General features: G+C 44.3%; 1 protein-coding gene across 1 annotated transcript in view; it reads left to right on the top strand.

Annotated features, from left to right (window-relative positions):
• Nucleotides 1-22,835, top strand: part of UBAC2 (UBA domain containing 2) — a 301,154-nt gene that overhangs the window by 37,476 nt on the left and 240,843 nt on the right. The window contains exons 3-5 of the mRNA XM_082245721.1: nt 12,295-12,422; nt 18,793-18,912; nt 22,709-22,815. Coding sequence (XP_082101847.1) covers nt 12,295-12,422; nt 18,793-18,912; nt 22,709-22,815 — 355 coding nt within the window. The remainder of the gene's footprint in view (nt 1-12,294; nt 12,423-18,792; nt 18,913-22,708; nt 22,816-22,835) is intronic.

The following is a 22,835-nucleotide window of genomic DNA, read 5'->3' as shown; positions in this document are numbered from 1 at the left end:
TGCTGTGGTGAAGAACATGGAGATCACAATACGAAATCTGTGGGAGTTCAGCTGGATTCTGAATTTTCAGAAGTCTGCCCTGGTTCTGTTCACAAAGCTGGACTATCTGGGCCTGACTCTGGACTTAGGCCTTAGCTAAAGTGCTCCTTCCTCCGGACAAACTCCAGAAATTGCAGGCTGCATTTCGCCTCCTGCTGTCCAACAGATGGTAATCTCTCTGGACTTGCATGTGAGTGCTGGTTCTGATGGTGTCTACCTTCGAGGCGGTCCTGTTTGCACAGTTCCATACGAGGTCCCTGCAAAGGGAAATTCTGACCAAATCGGAGAAGAATCCGCAGTCTCTGGACAATCGGATCCGCCAGAGCCGGGGCACGAAGGAGTCCATGATATGGTGGCTTCGTTCTCTGGCGCTTTGGCTTGGAAAAAGTTTCATCCCCTTGTATTGGACAGTGGTCACAATGGATGCCAGCCTGTAGGGCTGGAGAAGCATCCTCAACAAGCATTCTGCTTAGGGGATCTGGACGCTGGAAGAGTCCAGACTTCCGATCAATGTCTTGGAACTCCGAGCGATCAGACTGTGTCTGGATCGTCTTCAGGCTTGTCCAGTGTGCACTCTATGGGACAATGCCACGGCTGTGGCCTATGTCAATCACTAAGGGGGTACAAGAAATGTCCTGGCAGCTCTAGAGCTAGCCGGCATTCTAAGGTGGGCAGAACGGTTCGTTCCAGCTCTCTCCGCCGTACACATTCCCAGGGTGGAAAATTGGCAGGTGGATTATTTCAGTCCACAGGCGTTGGACCACGGGGAGTGGTCCCTTCATTCGGAGGTGTTTCATCAGCTGTGTCTCCTGTCGGGCACCCCCCCGAGGTGAATATATTGGCTCGGTCAAGGGATCCTCTGGCTGATGCCACAGAAATGCCGGTGGCACCGTGGGGTCAGTATCGTCTGATTTACGCCTTCCTTCCTCTCAAGCTTCTACGCAGGTTCGAGGCACAAGGGATTTCGGTCATCTTAGTGACTCCAGACTGGCCTCGCCGGGCTTGGTACGCAGATCTGGTGAGGCTGGTGTCCAACGTTCCTTTGCAGCTTCCTCTCAGGGAGGATCTGCTGTCCCAAATACCGATCTTCGATCCTGCTTCACAGTCGCTGGTTTTGTCGGCTTGGCTGTTGAATGCCAGGTGCTGAAGGATAGGGTTTTATCTGAGTCAGTGATTCCTACACTGTTGAAAGCTAGGAAATCTACCTCTAGGAAGATCTACCATTGTGCGTGGAAGACGTACATTGCATGGTGTGAGTTTCTTGCGGTTCTTCCTCGCTCCTTCTCGTGGCTTGGATCTTAACCTTCCTTCAACAGGGGGTTGAACAGAAGTTGGCCTTGAGTACCATCAAGGGCCAGGTGTCGGCTTTGTCCTTTGGCGACCTTTCTTCAGGGTGTCCGATATTTGGTTCCTCCAGTGCGGGCTCTGTTGCCGATTTGGGATCTTTATTTGGTGCTTTTAGCTCTACAGAAGCCTCCCTTTGGAAATATTAGGGAGATTCCCCTGCTTATGCTGTCCCAGAAGGTGGCCTTTTTAGTGGCTATCACCTCTGCGCACAGGGTGTCGGAACTGACGTCGTTATCCTGTCGTTGAGCTTACCTGGTAATTCACAGGGCTAAGGTGGTTCTTCGCCCCTGTCTGTCGTTCCTTCCAAAGGTTGTCTCTGATTTTCATTAGAATGAAGACATTGTGTTGCCTTCCCTGTGTCCCAGGCCTAAACATCCAAAGGAAATTGCCTTGGATGTGGTCTGGGCTATTAGTGTGTACCTGGCAGCTACGGAGTAAGTCAGTAAGTCGGACTCTCATTTGTGCTCACGGATGGACCTTGGAAAGGGTTGTCCCCCTTCCTCTGCAACCATTTCCCAATGTATTAGACAGATATTGGTTCAGGCCTATTCCATCAGGGGTCGGGTTCCTCCTTTCCCTGTCAAGCACTCTACTAGGGCTCTTAATGCCTCCTGGGCCTTCCGTCAGGCGTCAGTGACGCAGGTTTGCAAGGCAGCCACCTGGTCGTCGGTGCACATTTTTATAAAGTTTTATAAAGTAGATGTGTTGGCATCTGCGAATGCTTCTTTTGGCCGCAAGGTTTTGCAGGCTGCTGTTTAAGAGGACCTGATCCTCTTTGAGGGTGTGTTGTTTTTTTCAGGTGGGCTCCAGTTGTTTGGTTGAGCACCTGTTGCTTGGTTGGCTAAGTCTTGGGAATTATTTTGTTGTTCCCACCCCTCATGTTTAACCCTGCTTTGGGACGTCTCAATGGTTACGAATATCAGGAGCTGTGTCCGTCAACGAACGAAAGAGAAAATGGGATTTTTGACTTATCGTAAAATCCATTTCGTCATCCAAATCCTTATAGTCAAAATCCTTATACAGTGATACAGTCAGCACCGTCTAAACGACAATAACAACCTTGACCAGAAGTCCCACCAGTACTGCAGGAAAAGGAGCAGAAGGTCAGTGAAATTTGGCAACAGTGATTTATCCACTATAAGGCCCCATGCACACGGGACGTTTTTAACGCCGCTGTAAGCAGCGTCAGGCGTTTTCTTTTTGCAGCCTAAAAACGCCCCTCCATGTTATTCTATGGCCTCATGCACACTCAGACGTTTTTGAGCTGTAAGTGGCTTAGACGTTTTTAGGCTGCAACAAGAACCCACCACCTGCGCGTTCTGAGGACCAGCGTTACAGCGTTAAAAACGCCTGACGCTGCTAAAAGCTGAATAACTTTGCTATAACGTTGCTTAACGTGCGTTAAGCCACGTTATACGTTTTTTTTTCTTCCATTCAAAATCAATGGTTCCCTATGGGATCCTATTGATTTGAATGGAGGTCGCACCGCAACACCGCAAGTCGGATCCGACTTGCGGGGTGACTTGCGCTGTGGGAATCTTGAGGGGGAACGCCACGCCAAAATGGGAAAAAAACGGCGTGGGGTCCCCCCCAGGGTTCCAAACCAGGCCCTTCGGGTCTGTTATGGAATTTGAGGGTAGCCCCATGCCGAAAAAACGGCATGGGGTCCCCCCCAAAATCCATGCCAGACCCTTAACCGAGTATGCAGCCCGGCAGGCCAGGAAAGGGGAGGGGACGAGCGAGCGGCCCCACCCCCCCTGGACCACACCAGGCCACATGCCCTCAACATGGGGGGGTGTTGGTGCTTTGGGGCAGGGGGAGCTCTGCACCCCCCACCTCAAAGCACCTTGCCCCCATGTTGATGAGGACAAGGGCCTCATCCCCACAACCCTGGCCGGTGGTTGTGGGGGTCTGCGGGCAGGGGGCTCATCGGAATCTGGAAGCCCCCTTTAACAAGGGGGCACCCCAAGATCCCGGACCCCCTCCCTATGTGAATGGGTATGGGGTACACTGTACCCCTACCCATTCACCCCATAAAAGGCAGTGTATGGAAATAACGACAAGAGACGTTTTGGAAAGTTTATTAAAAATCTTCATCCGACTCTTCTTGTCTTCTCCTCTCCGGGGGTCTTCTCCGGGGTCTTCTGCTCTTTTGCTGTCCGCCCTTCTTGTCTTCTCCTCTCCGGGGTCTTCTCCGGGGTCTTCTGCTCTTTTGCTGTCCGCCCTTCTTGTCTTCTCCTCTCCGGGGTCTTCTGCTCTTTTGCTGTCCCCCTCTTCTTGTGTTCTTGTCTCCGGGGTCTTCTGCTGTCCCCTCTTCTGCTGTCCTCTCTTCTTTTCTTCTCCTCTCCGGTCTTCTGCTCTTTTGCTGTCGGCTGTCGGCTGTCTTCTTCCTCCGGTCCTCCTCCGACGACGTCTCCGCTGATTATGCCTATCTCCGGTCTCTTCAGCTTATTATATAGCCATTAGGGGCGTGGCCCCGATGACGTCATCTGGAGGCCCCGCCCCCTCATGTCACAGATGACGTCATCTGTGACATGAGGGGGCGGGGTCTCCAGATGACGTCATCGGGGCCACGCCCCTAATGGCTATATAATAAGCTGAAGAGACCGGAGATAGGCATAATCAGCGGAGACGTCGTCGGAGGAGGACCGGAGGAAGAAGACAGCCGACAGCCGACAGCAAAAGAGCAGAAGACCGGAGAGGAGAAGAGAGGACAGCAGAAGAGGGGACAGCAGAAGACCCCGGAGACAAGAACACAAGAAGAGGGGGACAGCAAAAGAGCAGAAGACCCCGGAGAAGACCCCGGAGAGGAGAAGACAAGAAGGGCGGACAGCAAAAGAGCAGAAGACCCCGGAGAAGACCCCGGAGAGGAGAAGACAAGAAGAGTCGGATGAAGATTTTTAATAAACTTTCCAAAACGTCTCTTGTCGTTATTTCCATACACTGCCTTTTATGGGGTGAATGGGTAGGGGTACAGTGTACCCCATACCCATTCACATAGGGAGGGGGTCCGGGATCTGGGGTGCCCCCTTGTTAAAGGGGGCTTCCAGATTCCGATGAGCCCCCTGCCCGCAGACCCCCACAACCACCGGCCAGGGTTGTGGGGATGAGGCCCTTGTCCTCATCAACATGGGGGCAAGGTGCTTTGAGGTGGGGGGTGCAGAGCTCCCCCTGCCCCAAAGCACCAACACCCCTCCATGTTGAGGGCATGTGGCCTGGTGTGGTCCAGGGGGGGTGGGGCCGCTCGCTCGTCCCCTCCCCTTTCCTGGCCTGCCGGGCTGCATGCTCGGATAAGGGTTTGGTATGGATTTTGGGGGGGACCCCATGCCGTTTTTTCGGCATGGGGCTACCCTCAAATTCCATAACAGACCCGAAGGGCCTGGTTTGGAACCCTGGGGGGGACCCCCACGCCGTTTTTTTCCCATTTTGGCGTAGAGTTCCCCCTCAAGATTCTCACAGCGCAAGTCGCCCCGCAAGTCGGATCCGACTTGCGGTGTTGCGGTGCGACCTCCATTCAAATCAATAGGCTCCCATAGGGAACCATTGATTTTGAATGGAAGAAAAAAAAACGCTGCTAAAAGCAACGTGGCAAAACGTGCAATAACGCCAATGGAAAAAGCTACTGAAAGCACGTTTTTACAGCTGCTTTTTCCGGCGTCAGAACTAACTTTGACGTACGTTTTTTCTAACGCCCCGTGTGCATGGGGCCTAAAGGAAGAACCTGACCAGCCTGAGCATCAGTCAGGAAAATTGTGAGACCGAATAAGAGCATCCCAGCTAGACTATTTCACATACAGAGTACTTTGTTAAATTTGAGGGCAGATGTGAAAAAATGCTGTAAATGAAAAATGTTTTTAGAAAGAAGTGTTAATATTTTCTTGAGTAGAGTAAAGGAACAGAAGAGAAAATGCAAATCAAATCAATATTTGGTATGACCACCTTTTTGCTTCAAAACAGCATCAATTCTTCTAGGTACGCTTGCACACAGTTTTTGAAGGAACTCGGCAGGTAGGTTGTTCCAAACATCTTGGAGAACTAACCACAGATCCTCTGTGGATGTAGGCTGCCTCCAATACTTCTGTCTTTTAATGTAATACCAGACAGACTTGATGTTGTTGGAATTAGGCTTTTGTGGGGGCAAAACCATCACAGGAATCCTTGTTCTTCATTACACTGAAGATAGTTCCTAATGACATTGGCTGTACGTTTGGTGTGTTTGTCCTGCTGCAGAATACATTTGGGGCCAATCACACTCCTCCCTTATGATATGACATGATTGATAAGTATCTGTCTGTATTTCTCAGCATTGAGGACACCATTGCATTCTGACCAAATCTCCACCTTCATTTGCAGAAATGCAGCCCAAAACTTGCAAGGAATCTTTAACACGCTTCACTGTTGTCTGCAGACCCTCATTATTGTACCGTTCTCCAGCCATTTGTTGAACAAACTGCCTTCTGCTACAGCCAAATATTATACATTTTCACCCATCCGCCCAGAGAAGCTGCTGCCATTTTTCTTCACCCCTGTCCCTATGTTTTCATGCATAGGAGGTTAAAACAAGGTTATGCGGCTCAACTATGCAGTATAAGGCTTCATGTACACTACCACCTCCTAAAATTGAGTTTAGGAACTTTTGGTGTTTTTTGGTTTGCCAAGCTCCTAAACTCAACTTCATAAAAACCTATGTGTCTGTAGACATAGGCTTTTAGGAGCTTCTCACGTTCAGGATAGGAACGTTTTGATTGCTGGCCACGGGAAAGGCAAAACGGTCATGCGAATTTGCCACCTTTTCCCGCAGCCGTCTTAAATGATGGTCAAGTGTACATGAAGCCTTACTGTAAGGCAGTTGTGGGTGTAAATAAGTTTTAGGTTTCCAACTGGAAAGCCAGTGTTGCATACAGAGTGCTCATATCTCTGGGGAACCTTTCGATTTCCCTGTCCCTTTAAATAGGTACTTCAACCAGCAGTTACAGTGCAGTGATACATTTCTCACTAACCTTAAGCCCCAGTTCACAATGATGCGACTGATCATGCGATTTGACAGTTCCCAATCGAATGACAAGTCTCACCCCATTGCCCACAATAGAACCATCATATGGCCGTGACTCATGTTGCAGCGATCCTGAAAAAGTTTCCTGCACTACTTTTTTAAGAATTTCATTGCAGCCTGCATAGACTTCTGTTAAATGAAGTCACAAGCCACAATGAAATCTGCAGTGTAAATTTCACTGATGTTCGGCTTTGAAATCCCGCTAAAGTAGGGTGATTCCAAAGCTGCACCGGTGTGAACCAGGGCTAACTTCTGGTTCACACTACTGCGACTTGAGAGTTCAAAGTCGCATGACAAATTGCACCCCATTAAAGGCAACAAAACTGTTGTAATCGGGGCGACTCAAGTCGCTCAGACTTGGAAAAAGGTTCCTGCACTAAGTTGGTGTGACTTCAACATGACTTGCATTGACTTTTGTTAAAGAAGTCATATGCAAGCCGCAATGAAGTCACATAGGGATGTTGGATTCGAAGTCGCGTGACTTTGAAGCTGCGGCAGTGTGAACAAGGGCTAAAAGCTTGTATTGGCCTCATTAACCATGTTTAAGCTTCAGAAGGCAGTAGGGAAGAGCATATTGAAACACCCTGGTTTGTAGAATAAATATAACCCTATGACATACTTCTCTTTGATTTTCCCACAAAATAAACTGAATTAGAAATGAAATTTAACTGAATAAAAAAATAACTTCAACAAGACACTGAAATAACTTCAACAAATTAGAAAGAATTAACTTGTTTATTAAACATTTCAGGCAGCTTATTCCTGTGTATGTAAATTGCAGTCATCACAACCACAGTGTACTAAGGTTGAACAAAACTACCAAAAAAGGCTTAGAGCAAACTAGAAACTAGAGAAACCACATTCTAAAATAGGTTTGTTGGCTCCTATCACACACATTTGTAAAATATATATGTTCTGACACACCTTTTTAATAAAAATAAGCACATACTGTTGCTGTGTATTTCATTTTGGCAAACAAACATTTGACTGACAATGAGCAAATTTAATAACTTTTTTGCTTCTTTTACCTACTAGTAATCCCATAAGCGTAATATTCCCTAAATATTAGAGTTTACTAAAAGTGTATAACCAGTTAAAGATGCGGCCATCTTGCACATGCAAAGAAAAGGGACAGTGTCTCTGTAATCTGCCCCCACTTACTCCCCAGTTCTTCCTCCTTCACAGTTGGCACTAACACCAGCTAGGTAGGTGACCCTGTGGAGCATTGATGCCTTGGTCATGTGACAGTGCTTAGACCTACTTGTTTGTTGCTAGGCCTGTGCACTGTCACAGGGAAGGAGGTCACCTGCACCCCAATGGATGTAAACCCCATTCATGAAATTTGACATATACACATATATCTGTGACTCGAGACCTAGGGCTTTGGAGAGAGATAAGTAAACACGCATGCGCAACAGGCCGTCGGCCGTCGGCCGTCTTTGTTATTGAAGGAAGACCTCTTTACCGCGTTCGTGAGGCATGCTTTTGTTTGATGTGATGTAAATGCAACCCTTTGTAGTATTATCCTATATGGAGTATCTTATTATTTATTGCATCCTACTGCTTATCCTGACTTAATTTGGCTGAGTTGGATAAATAAGGAGTGTCTGCTAAGTTGTGTTTTAATTGGTCTAATACACTTGTGGGCTTTTTCTGAAGATTGTCCTTTTCCATGATGCTGGTCTTTTTTACCAACCGCCATTTTAGGGGGGTCACAGTCATTCTAGTAAGCCTTGCATGAGAGTGGATGGTGTCACCATGATTTCTTCCATCGCTGCTTATGGGACTGCAAATTTTTTGGGCTGATCATATTGGTCATCTTTCTTCCTGCTTTTTTGATCATTTAAGGTGATTGTAAAGTCTTATTTTTTCTTATTTATTTTTTTTAAATAACAAACATGTTATACTTACCTGTTCTGTACAGTTGGTTTTGCACAGATCCTCCTCAGGTCCCTCTTCAGAGGTCCTTGCCCCTCCCTCCTGTCGAGTGCCCCCACAGCAAGCAGCTTGCTATGGGGGCACCCGAGCTGAGCTGCAGCTCCATGTGTCTATTCAGATATGGAGCCGTGGTTCGGCCCTGCTCCTCTCTTGATTGGCTGACTGACTTAGTTTGACAGCAGCTGGTGCCAATGGCGCCACTGCTGTGTCCCAGCCAATCAGGAGGGAGAGTCTTGGATGGCCGAGGCACTCGTGCAACATCACTGGATAGAGATGGGGCTAGGGTAAGTATTAGGGGAGCTGAGGGTGGTTGCTACACACAGAAGGCTTTTTATCTTAATGACAACCACTTTAAGGACTTTTTTTTTCGGATTTATTTATAATCACTATTTCACTGTATGAAGTTTTTATTGGTCAGCATTGAATCATTATGTGTTATTAATGATAGTAGTCAGAAGTTCATTATTCTGTATTAGTTTATTATATCTGTCACTATTGATGCCTGTTGGGTATTGATGACAGTAAATGCGCTGCACTGATTGGTTTGTATTTATGTTTATGCCTGGTATCATGGTATAGTGTTTAGCTCCATGGGTATTTCACCACAAACATGGATTTTTAAAGCTTTCTTACTGTCTAATGTAAGGCATATACATGACATCCTTGCCATTTGGATGGGGACATCTTAAGGGTTATCTGAGTGCTCTGAGTAATATCCTATTCCAACTGAAATTGAATACAAGTTCAAGCTGTATAAGAATCCTGTTCCTGGATGTGGAAATCATTGTAGAGGCCGATGGCTTTCTGGCATGGACCTTGTTCAGGAAACTCACAGCAGAGACCACAGTACTCCACGCTGAAAGTGCTAACCCCTTGCCGCTAATCTAAAGCATACCTTATAGCAGGGGTGGGCAGACATGGGCCCTTCAGCTGTTACTATGTTTTGGGTGTTGTCAGGTTATATACAGGAAGTTTCCTCATGCATGTCTGGTTGTATCTATATATTGCACAAAAGAGTGCATTTTAATGATTTTGTACAATAAATAGATTGATTTAAAAAATTGTGTTATCTCTTTTCCATAAAAATGCATAGCATCTGAAAGTCCAACTTTTTTTCTTTTTTTTCTTATTGGTCTTTGGAGTGCTATTTAATTGGAATGTGGTGCACTACTTAGCCATTCACACCATTTAAATTGTGCATTGCATATGTAAGTAAGTTTGAGCCTACCCCACTGGGCTTTTTTACCTCGTCTCCTTTATCTGTTTTAAATGACACATATTGTATAGGCCCATTTACTGTACAGTGGGATATAGCTGTACACGTTTTTGCTTGTTTGACATGTATTTTTGTTCACAGGGCTTTTTTATCTTTTGTATGGTTTGATGTATTTTATTTTTTTTTTTAAATACATTGCATCCTGAAAGCATTCACACACTATTGTTATATTACAGCCTTATTCCGGAATGGAATAAATTAATTTTTTCCCTTAAACTTCTACAAACCATACCCTATAATGACGACCTGAAAGAAGTTTGTTTAAAATTTTTGCAAATTTATTAAAAATAAAAAATGAAAAAATCTCATGTACACAATTATTCAAAGCCTTTGCCAAGGCCAAGCCTTTGCCTTTGCCACTCTGACAGAGCTCCAGCGTTTCTCTGTGGAGAGAGGAGAGCCTTCCAGAACAACCATCTCTGCAGCTCTCCACCAATCAGGCCTGTATGGTAGAGTGGCCAGACAGAAGCCACTCCTCAGTAAAAGGCACATGACAGCCCGCCTGGAGTTTGCCAAAAGGCACCCGAAGGACTCTTCAACCACAAGAAAAAAAATACCATCCCTACTAGGGCTGAACGATAGTCGATATGATATCGACTATCGTTCTGTGGCCGTAGGCAATATTCATATCGCCGAGGTCACGATATTTGCATAGGCAGGGGGAAGGGACTCGGAGGAGGACAGGAGGACTCACAGACTTCCGTGGGCAGGGAGAAGTCGGGACACTTCATCGGTGAGCATACACTGACTCACTCGTGCACTGCAGCCCACCCCACAAGTTCAGTGAGTCTCACTCTCCGCCTTAGTTTTCTCAATGGCACATTCAGGGAGCCAATCACGCGTGATTGGCTGCACAGCTAACCAATCACGCGTGCCTGCACACGTGATTGGTTCCGCTGTGCCGCTACTCACGGCGTGATTGGCTCCCTGAATGTGCCATTGAGAAAACTAGGGCGGAGAGTGAGACTCACTGAACGTGTGGGGCGGGCTGCAGTGCACGAGTGAGTAATGTAAATGTATGCGGCTGTGCTGTGATCCTTTCCCGGCTCCTAGTCCACCGCTCCAGCCTCCTACTACCACCACTGAATAATCTGATCGATTCCACAGTCCACACTGTCACTAATTGATTTTACCAGATTAACCCTTACCTGCCCAGTGCCCTGTATCTGCAATTAAAATTTAGAAGGCTGCCTGCATGCTTCATGATTTCCATTCCCAGCATCCTTCCCAATCCCTACAGTGTCAGTAACATTAACCCTATGGTACAAGGCTACAGTGTGCACTGAATCCCTTTCCCTACAGTAACATACATTAACCCTGTATGGTCAGAAAGGCTGGATTTACGGTTCCCTCAATATCGCAATATATATCGTTGAAAAAAAAATATCGCAATATATTTTTTTTCAAATATCGTGCAGGCCTAATCCCTACAGTGAAGCATCGTGGTGGCAGCATCGTGCTGTGGGGATGTTTTTCAGCTACAGGAACTGGGAGACTTGTCAGGATCGAGGGAAAGATGAATGCAGCAATGTACAAAGACATCCTTAAAGAAAACCTGCTCCAGAGCGCTCTGGACCTCAGACTGGGGGTGAAGGTTTATCTTCCAACAGGACAATAACCCAAAGAACACAGATAAGATAACGAAGGAATGGCTATGGGACAACTCTGTGAATGTCCTTGAGTGTCCCAGCCAGAGACCAGACTTGAACCTGATTGAACATCTCTGGAGAGATCTGAAAATGGCTGTGCACTGAAGCTCCTCATCCAACCTGATGGAGCTTGAGAGGTCCTGCAAAGAAGAATGGGAGAAACTGCCCATAAATTGGTGTTCCAAACTTGTAGCATCAAACTCAAAAAGATTTGAGGCGGTAATTGGTGTCAAAGGTGCTTCACCAAAGTATTGATCAAAGGCTGTGAATAGTTATGTACATGTGATTTTTTTTTTTTTTTATTTGTTTATTTTTTTTAAAAAATTTGCAAAGATTTCAAACAAATGTCTTTCAAGTTGACTTTATGGGTATTGTTTGTAGAATTTTGAGGAAAATGCTGAATCTAATCCATTTTGGAATAAGGCTGTAACATAACAAAATGTGAAAAAAGTGAAGTGCTGTGAATACTTTCCAGATGCACTGTAATTTAAATTATTTTGTTATTTATGACCATCTCTGTATGTACTTCTGGTGCCAAGATGTGCTCTCTTTCTTTTTTTCTTTTCTTCCTTTTCCTCCTCTCCTTCAATTGCTTATCACTATCAGGACCTATGCCTTTCTATGTGGTTGGATTGCAGTGGATGTGTCCACCCCTGTCCTCAAAATCACTAACTTTATCACTTGTTCTGTCCTCCCACATGTCACCATGTGTGGGGTAACTTAGTTTGCCACTGACTTGGTGGGTGTTTTTTTTTTTTTGTCTGATACAGAGGGTGGAGCCTGGGGGCAGTGCTCCTAATTCTGTAAGTGCTGCCTCTGTGTTTTTGGGGCTGGCTGGCTGGTGCATGTGCAGTGCCAGTGTCCTCCTTGTTGGTGATATTGCAGGGATCTGTCATTTCTGTGAGGAACCTAAATTGATGTAGTTGGCATTGGCACATTGGTGTTATTTATGACAGTATTTAACATGTGTATTATTTTTTTTTTTTCTCTAGATAAAGCTCCACTGTCTAAAGGCCTTCTACTAATCCCAGGTGCTCTTTCTGTTATACTTGCCCTCCTGTTTCAGCAGCAGCAAGCATTTTTTGTATATGATGTGCAAGCAATAAAAGACAGTTTTCATGTAAGTCTGACTTAAACAAATGTGCTCTTCGTTGTTAGGTTAGACTTACAACATAATGCTTAGAACTAATACTTTAAAGTGGATGTAAACTCTCACATATACCCAGTGAAGTGAACAGCCTCAGAAGATACACAAAGATGAAATTAATCTCCCTACATAAGTTTTACTGCTATCTGCTGTCTTCAGCTTTCTACACGAAGTAAACCTCATTTTAGAATTTTTTTCTTCCTGTCCCAGCATCGGGTGTGGCATCTTAGTATACACTGTGTGACAGCTGATTGGAGAAAAGGCACCCCCCCTCCCCTCAACATAGGCAGAGGAAGGAAGAAACATGGAGAGCTGTGCTGTGAATAGACCAGCTCTCTGCTAATCTATCTTTATGCACCCACCCTGACACAAATTTCCAGCTACTTTTATCCAAGTATATACTACACTACACTACAGATATGTGTCCAGGTCAAATTTCATCAATGGGGTTTACATCCACTTTAACCATGAGAATTAATGTGTATTTAGTTTAACTGTTTATTTTTTTTTCTCTTAGCCATGTTAACCAGCTGAAATAAATATTATTTATAAAGCAGTATTAAACCAAAAATGTAATACATTGCAGCTTACTAACCCTTGGATGTGGTGTCTGCAAAAGTTTTTTTTTTTATTTTAATTTTTTTTTATTTCCAGCCAGTAACTCTCTTCCTGACTTAAGATATCTGCATTCTGGATGAAATAGTAAAGTAGACACCATTTGACAGCAGCATTGGCAATCCAGCGAGAGTGTAGTGTTAGACTAGCAGATTTAGATAGATTTGACTAACAAATTGAAAGTGAACTCCAGCTAACACTTTGTAAGCAGTTACACCAAACCTTTTTTCTTTCCTTTTGAAAATAAAGATCTTACTTATGAATACAAGCTAATCATTGTAAGCACTCCTGTCAGTGTCAAATAGGTTGTCTCAACCCTCTAGGTGTTGTTTTTTTTCTGGTCAGCTTGTTCTATTAAACAATGTTGAAACCTAAAATACTGGCTGGATCCACCAGGAGAAAGGCAAAGGAAAAAAGCCTAAGCCTAAAGAAGAAAAAAAAAAAAAAAAAAAAACGGATGCAGCCACCACATCGAAGAAGTGATCAGCTGCAGTTTATAAATGTTTTTGCTTTTTTGGTTTATTACCACTTTAAGGATATTGTGATTATGTTTTGTTTATATTTACCTGTCAAGACCCCGTTCACACTGGGGCGATCCGACTTGCCGGGGCGACCTAATAGGTCGCGGCGCGCAGCTCGCATCGTGACCTCGGAGCGGCCGGCACGGACTTCATAACATTGAAGTCAATGCAGGTCGCTCCAGGTCGCCCCAAAGAAGCTCCGGACCCTTATTCTAAGTCGGAGCGACTTGTGTCGCTCCTATTAGAACGGGTCCACAGCTAATCTATGGCAGGCGACCTACAGCGACCTGTCAGGCGACCAGGTCGCCTGACAGGTCGCCCCAGTGTGAACGGGGTCTAAATAGATTGTTTGGGCCAACTTGGTTAAAACCAATGCTTACCATTGTAGAATAGTCTGGCTGGTGGGCATGCTGTAATAGACTGTAGTAGCTTGTGCTATACATACAGTGGTCTTCTTGTATAGGTATCAGACACTTCTGTTGCAGGAAAGAAAGAGTCAGTTACAAAGCACCTTGGCCATTCTGGAACAGCCTTGTATTCGTACCAGTGTATTCAAGGCATTCTTGGATTGGCCATAGTGGATGGAGATTGTGATGCCATCTGCCCACTTTTCCACCAGACAATCAGAAAACACCTTGTTTTCATTTAATACAAATACAAGGCTGTTCCTAAATGGCTTAGGTGCTTTTTAACCACCTCTGTTTTTTCCATCAGTAAAGAGGAAGTGTGTAGTGGGAACATTAAACAGTGATGCTAAAAGAACGTCACTATCTTGGCGCCAGCACTACTGGTTAAACATATGTGTCAGTGTTGCCATACAAACCATGGGAAGGCATTCGATCTGACAAGTTCTGGGTTAGAGTGCAGTGTGCATTCTTTCTGCAGTAAGTTATAGTGGGTATAGAAAAAAAATCACCCTCTTTAAAATAATCACATTTTTGTTGTTTTGCTTCCTGACATGAAGAGCGGCACATTTTTTGTTTTATCCAGCTGTCTTAGCTCAGTGCAACTTATAACATCTAAATGAAACACCAACATGACAGATAACATAAAAAAAATCAAAGACAGAATTGCTGAGTTGGAAAAAGGCTCATCCTTTGTGTCAGTATTTTGTTAAACCAACTTTTGCTTTAAAGAGGTTGTAAACTCGGTAAAACATTTTTTTTTTCTACAACCTGAAAGAGAAATACATAATGAGCTAGTATGCATCGCATACTAGCTCATTATGAAATACTTACCTTAGAACGAGCCCCCGCCGTGCCGTCCGCTCACCTCTATGATGGGCGACGTGTCTAGTCGCCCGTCTTCCGGGATCGCGGCATCCGGCCATCTGATTGGCCGGAGCCGCGGTGACGTCGCGCACGGGAGCCGACAGTCACGGCACGGGGCTCTGAAGGAACGGCACGAGCGGCCGTTCCTTCATAGAGCATGCGCCGGTGACGTCACTGGATGCATCGAAGGTAAATATCTCCTAAACGGTACATGTTTAGGAGATATTTACAGTACCTATAGGTAAGCCTTATCATAGGCTTACCTATAGGTACAACTTCCCGAGGAGGGTTTACTTCCTCTTTAATTACAGCCTGTTGGGTTATGTCTCTACTAAAGCTTGGCCATACATTATACAATTTTCCTGCTTAATTTCCTTTAGATTTCATTTTAACTATGTAGTGCAAGGGCCTGCCTGATTGCATTCGAATTAAAAGTGTTTGTTTGACCTTTTATATTATATGGTATTGATAAATTTGAACAAGAAAATTGTATAATATATGGCCAGTCTAACTTTGCACATGAAGACTTTGCATTATTTGCCCACTGCAAATACCATGTTGATTTTATATCTTTCACTTACAGCTTAACCACTTAAGCCCCGGAGGATTTGACTGCTCAAAGACCAGGGCCTATTTTGCGATTCGGCACTGCCTGAATTTAACAGACAATTGCGCGGTCGTGCAGCGCTGTACCCAAATGAAATTGACGTCCTTTTTTTTCCCTGAAACAGAGCTTTCTTTTGGTGGTATTTGATCACCTGTGCGATATTTACTTTTTGCGCTATAAACAAAAAAAGAGCGACAATTTTTAAAAAAATTATATTTTTCACATTTTTTATATGAAATCCCCCCCCCCCCCCCCCCAAAAAAAAATGTAAAAATCTAAATTTTTTAACGTTTTAGGCCAATTTGTTTTCTGCTACTGCTACATATTTTTGGTAAAAAAAATCGCAATAAGCGTATTTTGATTGGTTTGCGCAAAAGTTATTGCGTTTACTAACTATGGGAAAGATTTGTCATTTTTATATTTTTTTTCTTTAACTAGTAATGGTGGCGATCTGCGATTTTTTATTTTAATTTTTTTGCGGGACTGCGACATTGCGGCGGACAGATCGGACCCTTGACTGACATTTTTGACACTTTTGGGGGTACCAGTGACATTACTACAGTAATCAGTGCTATAAATATGCACGGTTACTGTAAAAAATGACACTGGCAGGGAAGGGGTTAACTTTATTAGTGATCGGTGGGTTAAATGTATCCCTAGGGGCGTGATTCTAACTGTGGGGGGAGCGTGGCTTGTGATGTAACCACAGAGACAAACGATCCTACATAGCAGGATAGTATGACCTCTGCAGTTACGCCAGGGAGAATGACAGGCGGCTTTGTTTACGTTAGCTGCCTGCCTTTCTCCCTCTCCAGCGGGAGCTCGTGAGTGCAGGGATGTCAGGGAAGGAGCGGGGGCGGGAGCGCGCCTCCGGCGGCGCGCGCTAGCCCCCTAGAGGCTCCTGGGCGAGTGACGTAGCACTACGTCGGTTTGCCCAGGAGAGCCAGACTGCCGCAGTAAATAGTCCTGCGGCGGTCGGCAAGTGGTTAAAGCGGTTGTAAACCGCTGCACTTTTTTTTTTGTTACCTGCAAGGCAAAGGCATAATGTGTTAGTATGCATCACATACTAACACATTATGTAAAACTTACCTGAAAACGAAGAGTTCCAGCTATGCGATGCCATCGTTGAAGGTAGCGTCCATCTCTACCCAGTCTTCCTTCTGGGTTTGCGGCTTTGGCTCTGTGACTGGTGATGACTTCACTCCCTGGCTGGCGCGCGGGAGCCACCAGTCATGGCACACTGCTCTGGAGTAACAGCACGGGGGGCCGTTCCTTCAGTGTGCATGCGGCAGTGACGTAATTGGCTGCTAGCTCAGTAAATGCCTCCTAAACGGCGCATGTTTAGGAGATATTTACACTACCTATAGGTAAAACTTAAAGATGGGAGTTTACTTCCTCTTTAATAAAACAAAAACTGTGTCTGTCTTTATTTCATGCTGCAAAGTAACAAAATGTGATTATTTTAAAGGGGGGGGGGGTAATTATTTTTTATACCTGCTGTATATGTGTGTGTTGCTGCTTTGTAATCTGTGGGCTTATGTGTCCTAGCAATAACAGGTGAGTTTTTTGCTCCCCTGTCTCTGCATATATGGATGTCCACAACAGTGCCCACATACCAAAGAGCTTGCTGTGTGCTCATGGTAAATATACGTAGCTCTGCATTGCAGCCTACACCAGTAGAAGATGAAATAAGGTACACTGTAGGTCCTTCCTTCTAGCTCCTGAGGCTCCAAGTCCAGGGACATGGTTTTGGATTAATGACAGCTGGTGCCTTGGTCACAAATTAAGCCATATAAACATGGAATATCATATTTTAACATTTATATATTTTCACATGTAATCATGTGAAATACCTTTTAATCTCCTTTACCCATACCCTCTCCCCCTGTCAAAGTCTTAAACTTTCTTACGGATTGGTCCCTCCACACATTATAGATGGTCTTTCCAAATGCAGAATATTCTTCTCATTGGCCTAAGAAGAAGAGCCTAGCCAGAAAATGTTTGCAGTGGCTGCTGTGTGGCAAGTCACAGCCAGGCCCATGAGGTCACTTGCTGTCACCTGTCCTGCAGCAGGATTTTTTGAACACTGCTGATGTCATCAAGAGGATATGACCTGGTTACTGCAGCGCTGGATCGTTGCTTCTGGAAGCGGCACTAGAAAGGGACACAAACAGTTGACTACAAAGTAGCATCTACAGGTAAAGGAAACCTAAAAGAGTAATGGGGGTGGGGAGGGAGGAATGGAAAGGTGTATTCTCATCCCCAAAGATGGACTTAATCACAAGCAATCTTTTGTTTATTTGTAATGTTTTTGAGGGTAACAAGTGGTGGCACGTGGTTAGCTACTATCCAATAAACACAGCAATTGTGGTAAAGGCCCAAAGTTCACTCAAGCCAAAAGTTATCATTCTAGTTTTGGAAAGGTGGTAAAGGGGATAAAACCCATGTCAGGTTTTTATTGCGGTCTGTCTCCACCAATAGGGAGATTTTGAGCAGTCACCAGAACGGGAGCGGAGGGGATCTTTCAATGGGGGGGACACGTGTCAAAAAAGGCATTTGCCACACTTTTTAGAAATTCTCTCCATGAGAGGAACTGAAAGAACAAGACATAGATGACAATAGGCAGACCTGACAGGTATAAACATCCTTCTATACTAGTCATTTTAATAAGAGCTCCAGGCCCCCCCCCCCCCCCCAAAAAAAAAAAGAAAAAATGTAAAATACTGTAGCTGTTGACTTTTAATATTAGGGCACTTCCCTGTCCAGGCATCCAGCGCTGTCCTCACCTGAGCCGATTCTTCAGTTGGCTGTTGGGTGCTGACTCTTCCATCCTGACTTAGGGAAACTGGTAGTGAAGCCGCAAGATTTCCTACTGCGTATGTGTGAACCGCTCTGCGCTTTCTGAAGGGCCGGAGTCTTCTGGGACCTGTGAAGTGTCCCAGAAGGCTACGGGGGGAAGGGGGGAGCGAACTTCAGGCTCAGTTCGCCACGGTGAACTGAGCCATAAGTGGGAGCAGGTACCTGTCAAAACCAGGTACCCACTCTCCCCCACCAAAAGGTGCCAAATGTGTCATGGGGGGGGGGGGGGGGCAGACAAGTTGAGCTTCCTCTTTTTGGTGGAGCTCCACATAAAGTGCTTAAAAAAAAAAAAAAAGAGGGTTTTTTACCACTTTAGCACTTCAAGACAAAATAATGTATTTTCTTTTTCCTCATCAATAAATGTACACTTTGTCACATGATTTTTTTTGGCTTCTTTTGTCATTTTGTAGGCTTTACTTCCCCCTGTAATATCAGCATTTGTGTACTCATTGTGTACTTTTTTGTTTTAGATATGGAGACTATTCTTTGGAAGAATTATATGTCTGGATCTGAAGGACACATTTTGTAGTAGTTTACTTATATATAATTTTAGAACATTAGAGAGACGTTTTGGCACGCGGAAATTTACGGTAAGATTTGCCCATGTCTTGTTATTTAGAGTGGAACTTTAGTCAGAAAATGAAGTCCTGCTAGATCACTTCAGGTTGACCTCTTTTGCAGGTATAGCTATGTAAAACATTAAAAATAAGTGTCTATACTGTTTAAAATCCAGTAATACACTGTCTCTCCCTGCTCTGTACATGCATGCTCAGTTGCTGTCTATTTTTAGACACAGACAGCCTAAAGATTTACTCCTGTTCAGGGGCTCTGGGCTTCAGCAGAATTGCAGCCTCCAGCAAGAAGAAACAGGAGCAATGCTGGAGACCATTTACAGCACACACTGATTGTTGTAGCATAATCATTAATGTGGAATGTATGATCCTTGCTAAAGAACATTCTTTTTTTATCAAGTTGGTATGGATAAAATTCCACTTTAGGATAATTGGGAATTAACCTTGGCTGTTATTGAAAGAAAATTGCTGACCTCCTTTTAAAAAATCTAGTTGCCAGGCCAGTCATTCTAATCCCAGGCCAGTCATTCTAATCCCAGAACTAGTTTGAAGTAAAGCCCTGTACACACGCACAGATTGTTGGCCAACTGATCGGCCAACTTTTGTCCAGTGTTGTTTGTTGGTTGAAATGTGCTCTAGACTTGCACTGGGCTTTTGTTGGCCAACAAAAACCAACTTCAGAAGTGATGTCATGTTCTGGTTGACTTTCAGTGTGTTTTTTCTTCTCTGAGCATGCCCAGTCTTGCTCATCTGATTTTTGTCTGCCGAAATCTGTACTGACTGAGGAACAATCGGCCGTTCTTTGTTGGCCAAAAAAATTTTATAGCATGCACACCAGATTTTTTTCGGCCGAAAATTCGCAGTTGGTTGTCGGAAGCATCATACTAACAAGCCTACAATCGGCAGATCGGACGTTGGCCAACAATTTACGGCCAACAATCTGTGCGTGTGTACGGGGCTTAAGTGAAGTCAGAAGTGATGTTTCTCAGTTATCCAGGACATAAAGTGGCTAGTTGTAGATATTCACATTCAACTAGACTTGTTCCGATGTTTCACAGTTCATCCAAGTTGACACTGTTCCTGCTGTTCCCGATACTCATTAGAACTGAAAAAGCTGCTTGGATAAGCTGCGGTTGCAAAGTTAAATGTGAATTACTACTACAAACTGAAGTCAGAGCTCTTTATCTGTTAATGTGTTGTAGGAAAGCATTTATGCCATTAGCATATTTGCCAGGAAACAAACATTTATGGATGCAGAGGTTAGCAACTTTCCTAGTTTTGTCAGTATAGATATCTGTTAAGCATATTGCATATAAAGGTTTGATTACTACTCATACCCAAAGATGCGTCATTCAAAGGACAGTCTGATATAAAAGTATTTTTGCCAAACTTAAGCATAGGTGTGATAATTAAATTCCCAGAATGAACTGTAAAAATTGTGCAGAAGCATTGTTGTGGTGGAGAATCCACTTGTCAGGCCAGAGTTTTGGTCTTTTCCTCCATACAGATTCCTGTAACCTTTTAAGAATTTCTACGTAATGTTGGTTGGCCATTGTACCATGTTTATGAACTCCTAGTGAACTATCCCCTTGTGATAAATAAGAAAAACACACACACCAGCACGTACAAGGGTTCGCACTCTGTTCACATTTGCATCTGGCCTTTGCGTTTTTGCCTGCTCACTTCTTGCGTCATTGTGGACATCTTCCTGCCCCTCCTTAAACCACCTATGCCATTCAAAAAAAGTTTTCATGGAATGTTCACCATAAGCCTGTCATAACAACAGAGCTAAAACTTCAGTCACATTTTTGCCACTGTGCACACAAAATTTGATGTAAATCCTCTGCTCCAGATTCCTGTCACTCACTTTCCACCAACAGGGCAACACACTCGTCTTCTACTACTCTGTAAAGACTAAATAAACTGGTCTGTGACCCAGGCGAGTGCAAATTAGAACATGTCAGAACACGCTCAAGTGTGACTTGCCTTCTGGGAATTAGATTGTCACACCTCATCCTGAATACTGTGGTTTTAATATAAACCACCTGCTATAGTACTTCTCGTGTTTGCTTCCTAAATATCTGGCCGGAAAGTGAAGGTCCTACTAAATACTTGAGATGCATGAAAGTTTTGAAGTTCTATTCCTTTTATTGTTTGAAATGGAGGAAAATATAGATTGTTATAAGTAATAGGAATAAGTCCACACAAATGTTATTTTCAGGTTCTGATATGTGTTTGAGGTAGAATAAGCCTCCAGGTTATTCTAACTCTATAAAAGGAAATATTTTTCTCTCAGATGAGGTTCCTCATACCTCAAAACCTGTCCTATTATAGTCAAAATGTATGAAGCATCCAACAGCATAAGTGAAACTCTGATATACTGGTCAAGAGGATGCTAAAAAATGGGGTGCAGAGATTTTGTTCCTACGAGTTTAAAGCAAAACTTCCGCCAAAAGGGGAAGTTCCATTTTAGGTTCACCTCCTAGCCCTCCCCACCATATTTTGCATATCATTTTTGGGGGGTAGAGGGTAGTTTAGACAGGTACCCGCTCCCACTTGGATCGCCTAGGTCAGTGATGGCAAACCTTGGCACCCCAGATGTTTTGGAATTACATTTCCAATGATGTTTCACTACACTGCAGAGTGCATGAGCATCATGGGTAATGTAGTTCCAAAACATCTGGGGTGCCAAGATTCACCATCACTGGCCTAGGTGTATAAAGCGAAAGTTCGGCCCCCTTCTCTTCACCCGCAGCTTTCTGGGACATGTCACAGGTCCCAGAGGGCTGCTGGTCCATTCACAAAGTGCAGTGCTACTCACACTTGCCCAGTAGGAAGCCGGTTGTGCAAGCCGTCAAAGCCGGCTTCCCACACAAGATGCTGGTGCTAGCCCAGGTGAGCACAACACTTTGCTTCATTTATCATGGGTTTACGGATATTTTTTGAAGGAGCATACAACCTCACAACCTTCTTTTTTTTTTTTTTATAGCTTTTAGCACCAAGTGAGGAGAGGATTCCAAGAGTGTAATTTCTTTGCATCTTTTTGATCAAGTTTAGACCGCTAGACGTTGTCATATACAAGTCATACCATTACATTTAACTTGATGCAACCCCGACCACCCTCACACCATTGCGTTGTGATGGTATGAACCGGCCACACCGGAGACGAGCCATTCTGACTTTTCTTTCAGTAGGGGTGCAGTGGGACTGCGCTAGAAAAGCGGCTCAGTGCAGTCCCACAACATGTGGTGTAAATGGACACTCGGGGCTCTTTCAAACTGTGGTGACTGACAGTTTTCTGTACTGGATAAATGCCAGTCAATGCAAGGTCATCACGCCAGCATTGTTGCCCATTCACACCAAAATGTTGATGTGCAGTGTGGAAAAATACTGACATGCTGCAATTTTCTATAGTGCACTGGATGACGCTGCATGTCACCACACTGCAGCATCATGCACTTTGCCTCTGTGCAGGGACATTAATGACATGAAATTTTATTCAAATTAAGTTTAAAAAAAGTAATGCGCTGAAACGTGCAGGGGGTTATAGACGGAGGAGGATTTTACCTAAATGGAGAGCCATTCACACAAAGGACACATCCTATTTGGCTGTAAGTTATATCCCTTGTGCCGATTCTCAGTTTTTTTTTTTTTTTTTTTTTTTTTTGCACATAGGCTTAAAGTTTTTTGGCTCTTTTATATTGCACATAGGCTTAATGTTTTTTGGCTTGAAAAGGTCATTAATGCTTGATTGTGTGCAAGTCATTTTACTTATTTGTACCTTTTTTAATACATGTTTAACTTTTCTTTACAGTCATATTTATTGGGGTCCTGGATGCTCTCAGCAGTTTTTGATCTCCTCCTTGTTCAAGCGGTACAGGTTGTGAGCGGTGTAAATCTCAGCACTTTACCATCAGGATTGTAAGTAATTTTTTGTTTAA

The sequence above is a fragment of the Pelophylax lessonae genome, assembly GCF_965119305.1.
Source record: "Pelophylax lessonae genome assembly, chromosome: 2".
NCBI classification, from domain to species: domain Eukaryota; kingdom Metazoa; phylum Chordata; class Amphibia; order Anura; family Ranidae; genus Pelophylax; species Pelophylax lessonae.
Note: the sequence above shows the minus strand (reverse complement) of the source record. Positions and strands in the feature narration are given on the sequence as shown.